The 8,398-nt window shown below is 39.6% G+C and overlaps 1 protein-coding gene across 1 annotated transcript; it reads left to right on the forward strand.

The window, feature by feature from the left end:
• The first annotated feature begins 423 nt into the window (after positions 1–423).
• LOC147568461 (uncharacterized) lies at positions 424–4,959 on the forward strand. Its single transcript, XM_086659854.1, has 4 exons — positions 424–1,501; positions 1,801–1,831; positions 2,934–4,447; positions 4,685–4,959. The coding sequence occupies exons 1-4, from the start codon at positions 424–426 to the stop codon at positions 4,957–4,959; spliced, it is 2,898 nt and encodes a 965-aa protein (XP_086515980.1).
• Positions 4,960–8,398: the final 3,439 nt, after the last annotated feature.

The raw sequence follows: 8,398 nt of genomic DNA on the forward strand, positions 1-8,398 counted from the left end.
TTTTATCAGTTAATTATTTTGGTATCAAATTTAAAAACATTCTCAAAACTTTTTTTTTTTTACTTTTACTTGTATTATGGGTCTCTCACCCACATACCCGACACGAGCACAAGCCCGGCGATACCACAGCCAACCCATGCAAACAAGATCACAAACCGGGCTCCTCCATGATCTTACCTAACTTAGATTTGATAATATCTATTGTATCTCTAGTTGTACTTATCTTTAATAACCTATATATAGTATCAATTGTAACCCTAAATACACACAGAGAAATATATCTATTGTTAATCCCATTTGATTGCCTCACCTCTATCTCTCTGTTAACCGAGTTCTCTCTCTCCCTCTCTACTATCCTTCCATCATTCAAGTGAGTTCATTCACTTCACATGGTATAAGAGCCACCTCTCTTATTTTTTTTCGATGACAACTCCAGAAGATACCACCTCTGAAACAACTATGCAAGTTCCAAACCAAGTTTTATCTCCTTATGCTGTTCATCCTTCCGACTCACCAACTACGGTGATGATAAAGCCTCTACTCAGTGGAGATAACTATCCGTCTTGGTCTCGAGGTATGACCAAGGCCTTACGAGCTAAAGATAAGCTCGGTTTTGTCAATGGAACCATTCCAAAACCAACCAACCCAAACGACCTCCACTTGTGGGAGCGTTGTAATGATTTGGTGGTTAGTTGGATCACTAATTCCATTGATCCCTATCTTCGTCAATCTGTTCTTTATGATGATGTTGCCTCAGACATATGGAAAAATCTCTACGATAGGTTTTATCAAACGAACGCTCCGAAAGTGTTTCAACTTAAAAGAGTGATTTCGTCACTTAAACAAGAAACTTCCGATGTCTCTTCCTATTTTACTCGTCTTAAGTCTCTGCAAGACGAGTTGTTGTCCTTAATGGCTATTGATCCTTGCATTTGTGGTCATGGCAAATCGATCCTTGATCGTACTAACCAGGATCGTGCCATGGAATTCCTCCAAGGTCTTCACGACCGTTTCTCGGCTATTCGAAGCCAGATATTACTTATGGATCCTTTTCCATCACTTTTAAAGATCCACTCTTTTGTCAAACAAAAAGAGATTCAACAAAACATTGTGAACTCTTCCATCATTGATGTTGAAGCGGCGTCTTTAGCCGTCGGTCAAAACCATACTCGGTTTGGAAATCGAGTGGATACATTTGACAAACCTCGTCCGAAACGACCTCGTCCGAAACGACCTCGTCCATTCTGTGATTTCTGTAAACTTCATGGCCACCTTCAACAAACTTGTTACAAGTTACATGGTTACCCACCAAAGAATAAAACAGGTCCATTAGCAGCTACTGATTCTTCTATTGCTCCTGACGAGGTGGTGCCTGCAGCAACATCTATGTCCCTTGATCAATACAAGTATCTATTGACACTCCTGGACCAGCAAAGAAATACCCAGCTATCACTGTCTATAGGCGCCTCCACTATGCAAGACCCGGCAGTCAACATGACAGGTACTTCTTATCCTTCGTTCGCCACTTGGGTCGTTGACTCAGGGGCGGCCAAAAATATTCGTTCCGACCTTTCTTATTTTTCGACTTACTCATTGGCTCCCGAAAATTATTTTGTTCGGCTTCCCGATGGTACTCTAGTAAGAGTTCATCATATAGGTTCGATTAAATTCACCCCTACATTATTTCTTCGTAATGTTCTTCATATACCTTTATTTAAGTTTAACCTTATCTCCGTTTCCGAAACTACTAAATCACTTAATTGTGAAGTAATTTTTCGATCTTCTCGTTGTGTCTTTCAGGACCTACTGACGACAAGGACGATTGGACTTGGTGAATGTCATGAAGGACTATACTTGCTTCGCACGGAACCTAGGATCTTTTCAATTTCTAGTTCTATTAGTAATAATCTTGTTAGTTCTTTTGATTTATGGCATTGAAGGTTAGGTCACCCTTCGGTTTCTCGTTATAAGTATTTTATTTCACGTATTCCTTGTATGCGTTCTACTATTATCAATAAAAATAAAGTTCCGTGTGTAATTTGTCCACAATCTAAACAAACCCGATTACCCTTCCCGATTAGCACATCTAAATCCACTCACCCCTTTCAACTTATCCACGCGGATGTGTGGGGACCATTTTCAACTCCCTCCATGTCCGGGTGTCGCTATTTTCTCACCTTAATCGATGATTTTTGTCGATGTACATGGATTTTTTTAATGCATAATAAATCGGACACTACTAAGTGGATCATCCATTTTTTTAATTATGTAACAACCCAATTCAATAAAAAAATCCATTCTATATCTTCGGGGAACGGTAATACTCTTTTCCCTCAAATTCAAATATTTCGTTCCGATAATGGAACGGAATTTATGAACAAGGAGCTCCAAATTTGGTTTTCCACTCAAGGAATATTACACCAACGTAGTTGCACTTACACTCCGCAACAAAATGGTGTCGTTGAGCGTAAGCACCGACACATTTTGGAAGTCGCTCGTTCCCTCCGATTTCAAGCAAGTCTTCCATTATCATTTTGGGGTGAATGCGCATTAACGGCAATTTATCTCATTAATAAGTTACCGACACCCGTTCTTCATGGTCTTTCTCCACGTGAGAAATTGCTTGGCTCACCACCTTCCTTCTCCCACTTCCGTGTATTTGGTTGTTTGTGTTTTGTACGAACACCAAAACCTACTACAAATGGATCCTCGTGCCAATCCGGCGATATTTTTAGGCTACCCTCATGGGCAAAAAGGATTCAAATTATTTGATTTACATGCCCGCCGAATAATCATTTCTCGTGATGTTGTATTCCACGAATCCACATTTCCCATGTCATCCCACTCTTCTGCCACACTACGACCTCCACGTCCCTTCCTCTCTATTGAAGATGATGGCACTTTTACATTCCCCACAGTTGACTCCTCGGCAGTACCAGCTACTGGTGTGCCCCAGAATCTACTTCGTTGGCACGACCAACCACTGGTGTGCCTGTAGCGTCTGATCCAACCTCAGGGCCCTCATCACCTGATGTGCCCTCAGCCATTCTAGCTGACCCAGGCGAATCCTCTACGGGCACCACAAGCCCGGTCTCTCCATCACTCCCCTCTGATTTTATAGGCAATCCAGCCCTTTCTCCATATAACGCTTCCCAACCGATCAGCAGCTCATCTGACATTTCAATTCCTGACCAACCATTGGTCAGTCCTAACTCAACCCCAATCACCGAACAACTAGTCCCCACTCGTCCTTCCAGAAATCGGCGTCCACCTTCTCACTTGGACGATTATATATGTGCCACTCCCGGATTCCCTTTCTCTGATTCAAACTCCGACATCCCTTATCCATTATCACATTCTCTTTCCGATAAATTCTTATCTTCAGACCACAAAGTCTTCCTTGCTTCAGTCTTATCGGAAAATGAACCATCATCATTTTCTCAGGCTATGAAATTTCCACATTGGAAAGAGGCCATGGCCAAAGAAATTCAAGCTTTGGAATCAAACAACACATGGTCACTTGTTCCTCTTCCTATGAACAAACGTCCCATAGATTGTAAATGGGTTTATAAAATAAAATTTAAACCCGATGGCTCGATCGAACGTTACAAAGCCCGGCTAGTCGCCAAAGGCTATACGCAAATAGAGGGGTTAGATTATCATGACACCTTCGCTCCAGTCGCTAAATTGGTAACTGTCCGTGTTCTCCTCTCTATTGCAGCCATCAAAAATTGGTCTCTTCATCAATTGGATGTAAATAACGCCTTTCTTCAAGGTGACTTAAACGAGGAAGTATTCATGAAATTACCTCCAGGCTATTCCAACAAGGGGGAGACATATGTTTGTCGCCTTCATAAATCGATATACGGTCTTAAACAGGCATCTAGACAATGGTTCTCCAAGTTTTCCTCAGTTCTCCTACAAAAAGGATTCAAACAATCTTTATCAGACTATTCCCTTTTTTCTTACATCAAGTCCGATATCATTATTCATGTGCTCGTCTATGTGGACGACATTATAATTACAGGGAATAACGAATCGGCCATTTCTAAACTCAAATCTTTCCTTGGCGATACGTTTTCCCTTAAAAATCTTGGTTTCCTTAAGTATTTTTTAGGAATAGAGGTTTCCCGCTCTTCCTCAGGCATTTTTCTTTGTCAAAGAAAATATGCGCTTGATATTCTTCAGGATTCGGGTCTCACTGCAGCCCGACCTTCACCATTTCCCATGGAACAGAAACTCCGTCTCACATCCACGGATGGGATCACCATTCCGGATCCGACTCCATATAGAAGGTTGATGGGTCGCTTAATTTACCTTGCAGTTACCCGACCTGATATCACCTTTGCGGTCAATAACCTGAGCCAATTTATGCAGCAACCAACTTCTGCTCATTTAGAAGCCGCCCAACGTGTCCTCCGTTACATTAAAGGAACCTTGGATCACGGTATTTTTCTCTCTGCAACCAGTTCTCTTCACATTTCTGGCTATTGTGATTCAGATTGGGCCGGTTGTCCATCCTCCCGTCGATCAACGACAAGATATTTCACAATGCTTGGATGAAGTCCATTATCGTGGAAATCAAAGAAACAACACACTATAGCACGCTCCTCCGCGGAAGCAGAATATTGAGCATTGGCAACCCTTACTTGCGAGTTACAATGGCTCAAATATCTCCTTACAGATCTCGGATTTGATCATCCTTCTCCTATGACAGTACACTGTGGCAACCGCGCAGCTCTCCACATCGCAGACAATCCGGTATTCCACGAACGCACAAAACACATTGAAATAGATTGTCATCTAGTACGTGAAAAGCTTAAATCAAACCTCATTGCAACTAAGTTCACACCGACAACGGATCAACTTGCAGATATATTCACAAAACCTTTAGGAGTTGACGCGTTTTCGAAGATTGTTGGCAAGTTGGCCGTTCTTTCCATTTCCGCTCCAACTTGAGGGGGAGTATTATGGGTCTCTCACCCACATACCCGACACGAGCACAAGCCCGGCGATACCACAACCGACCCATGCAAACAAGATCACAAACCGGGCTCCTCCATGATCTTACCTAACTTGGATTTGATAATATCTATTGTATCTCTAGTTGTACTTATCTTTAATAACCTATATATAGTATCAATTGTAACCCTAAATACACACAGAGAAATATTTCACTTGTTAATCCCATTTGATTGTCTCACCTCTATCTCTCTGTTAACCGAGTTCTCTCTCTCCCTCTCTACGATCCTTCCATCATTCAAGTGAGTTCATTCACTTCACAACTTGTCTTCAATCACCCATAGTCATGTAAGAGGTTGCATTTTCGTTCAAAAAAAAATGTAGGTGGTTGCAATCTCTGTCTTGTTATCCTCGTTATACACTGTCTTATCCAGACGAAAGGAATGCCAATGAGTACTAGCTTGAAGCTCTCTTTGAAAAATCTACTGCAATATCTGCTCAAGCTCTATAACTCTTTGTCTCGCCTTTTGATTGTCACTTGTGAGTTTATTTCTTGCATTTTCCAAACTTTTAATCTTATTATCAGCTTGTTGTTACTAAACCATGGCTTGATAAGTTCTTTATCCTTCTCCCTCTTCTTTTTCTCATTCTTATCGTTCTATTCTCATTATCTTCCTTCTCGTTTTTCACCATCTAAATTGCAGTTTGACCTTCAATATTAATTTCAATCATTATTTTCCTCTCGTTTGCCCTAACATAGTTTAAGGTCTTAGGTTTAGTTTTAAATAATTTTTGTTTCAAGACTTTTTCACGCGCTCCCGTACCCGAGTTAGTTTTCTCCTTAACCATACCTAATTGATATTTACTACTCTTCTAATTATTATCTTCTAAATATTATCATTTTCAAGTTTTTCATTGAAAAATACATATATATCATTTAGATAAAGATTCATGTCATTTTAATAAAGATTGATGTCTTCTTAATAAAGTTTTATTTATTTCTAATAAATATTTATTTTCTTGATAAATAATTCTAAATTATTAATTTTAATTTAAAAAAAAAATATTGAATAGCCTGGTTTCAAATTTTAAGAACAATTATAAAACTATTAATGTAAGTCCATGGGTTTTTTTTCGGCCAAAATATTATCCAAAAAGGGAATAGGGTCCAATCTTCCCAGAAAATGAAATTTTAGTCCTTTTGATTTTTCGACCCTAATACCCTTTTATACATTAACCATTTCCATTCATATCCCATAAATATTCCCGCTCAAAATTTTAACCCAGGCGGACAAAATGGTAAACAACCTTAAATTTCCGTAATTTTAGGATTTAAAAAATGTAACGAATATATTATTTTCTTTTGTAATGTAACCACGGATATGCGTAATGTTTCATTGAATATACATAATGTTTGGTAAAAGATTTACTCCCTCCGTCTGATATTAAGAGTCTCACTTTCTTTTTAGAGATGTCTCATATTAAGAGAGATAAATACCTTTTCGTATTTTTCCCTCGAACCATTCCAGTTCGCGTGTGAAGATCGAGAGCTTCAATCGTCGCTCCTCTACTAGAGACACCGAGTTGGTTAACTTGATCTCCCTTCTTTAATGTCTGCTAGAACTTAATAAAAGGTTGAGAAGAACCTTTCTCCTTCACTAGATTGATAGAATGAGAGTTTTTTCTCTACAATCTCATCTCTCCACTAGTTGTATATTGTGAGAGAGAGATGTGTATTCTTGAGAAAATTCCACACCTTCTCTGAACTACTAATGAGACTATTTATAGGCATTACCTTAGTAGGGTCATACTCAAATAAGGAATCCAAAAAAGTCTCCTTCAGAAAAGATAAGCATAGAGGAGTTTTAGTACTCTGGGATTCCCTAATTAGGGTTTTACCCTAATTAGGGAATCCCCTAGTGTGGCCGGCCATATCAGAACATTATGGGTTTTATGCCTTTAAGCCATCACATGGTCGGCCATAGTAGCCTTGCTCAGGGGCACCCCCTATTATGCCCCATTGATTCTATCTTGTTCCGAATCTCTATTCGAACCCTTTTGGCCTATTTAGTTAGATCCAATCCATCTTTAGCCTAGTCCCATCTAGTCAAATCTCTCCGATCAAGTTACCACTCTTATGTGTAACCCGTTGTAAGATCCGGTCTATGTTAACCGCGAATTATCTAAGTAATCCGACAATCGTAGTTGGCTTCTAGCAAAGCACTACGACCCCTAATTGGACCGGACTGGATGATCTTCATAACTTATTCATCGTTATCCTAACCGACAAATTGATCGCATTGTCATCTTCGTCGAAGGACATCTCCTTCAGATCGAACGAATATATCCTTCACTTTAAACCTTCATGTGAAAATATAGGCTTGTGACGAAGGTACCTATCACAAAAAAAAAAAATGACACAAACATTAAGAATTAGTTCCCATTTGCCTACCATATCGTGACTATTTGTCCCCCTCAATCTGTCGGCATGCATGGGTCCTCTATCAAGTCTCTTTTTCTAGAGGTCCCACTCTTTTGTCGTCAGATCCCTCACTTCCTCTCTTGAGACAAAGAGTGAGAAAAAATCCAAAAAAGTGAGAGAAAGAGAAGGGCGAAGACAGCAGAGGGAACCTGGTCCTTCTCTTTTCCCTTCTTGAAAAAATGCAAATTATTCATGAAACAACAGTTAACCGGACATGTACAAAATTGGAAGTTCAATGTAATTTAAGTGTTTCCTAGCCAAAATGCTGGGCACAATATTGGATGTCAACACAGGGATGGACTCGTATGAAGAAGTTCACTTTCATCATATCAACGGGAGACTGGTGTAAATTTTCTATTCTCATTCGACGAAGTTGAAGTTGAAGTTGAAGTTTTCGTAAAACTGCAGTTGCACTCGATTGAAGTGGATATTTTTTTGCTCTTTTGATCTTCTTTACTTTGTGTTAAGTTTGTTGTCATCTAACTCAACCAATTGGCAATGAGTGGAGATGACCTACACATTATATTATTAGTTGCTAGTTACCCCTTGTCTCACGTGGGACTATTCTCACACGCTCCCTCACGTATGGGGTGGTTAGCTTAACACGTCTTTTTTTTAGGTGACGCGGAACACGCGTAGCTTTTAAACCAATCACGTGTGGGCCTATACCATGTTAAGTCTGTGGTCATCCAACTCGAAACCAATTGGCAATGAGTGGAGATGACCTATACATTATATTTTTGGTTGCTAATTACCCCTTCTTCCATGTGAGACTATTCTCACACTTTCAAGTTATAAAGTAACATTTCTGGTTCCTCTTCTTTTACGTGTTGTTCGTAATCTTGAGCCAAATTCCATAGATCGTGAAAAAAAATTTGGTGTTGATGGTATTGTTAACGAAGGTCTAACATGGATGAAAATAACAATAAATTCAATGAGATATAATGATAGAGA

The sequence above is a fragment of the Eschscholzia californica genome, unplaced genomic scaffold (assembly GCF_041429995.1).
Source record: "Eschscholzia californica isolate CP2 unplaced genomic scaffold, dmEscCali1.0.p SCAF_1, whole genome shotgun sequence".
Classification (NCBI taxonomy): domain Eukaryota; kingdom Viridiplantae; phylum Streptophyta; class Magnoliopsida; order Ranunculales; family Papaveraceae; genus Eschscholzia; species Eschscholzia californica.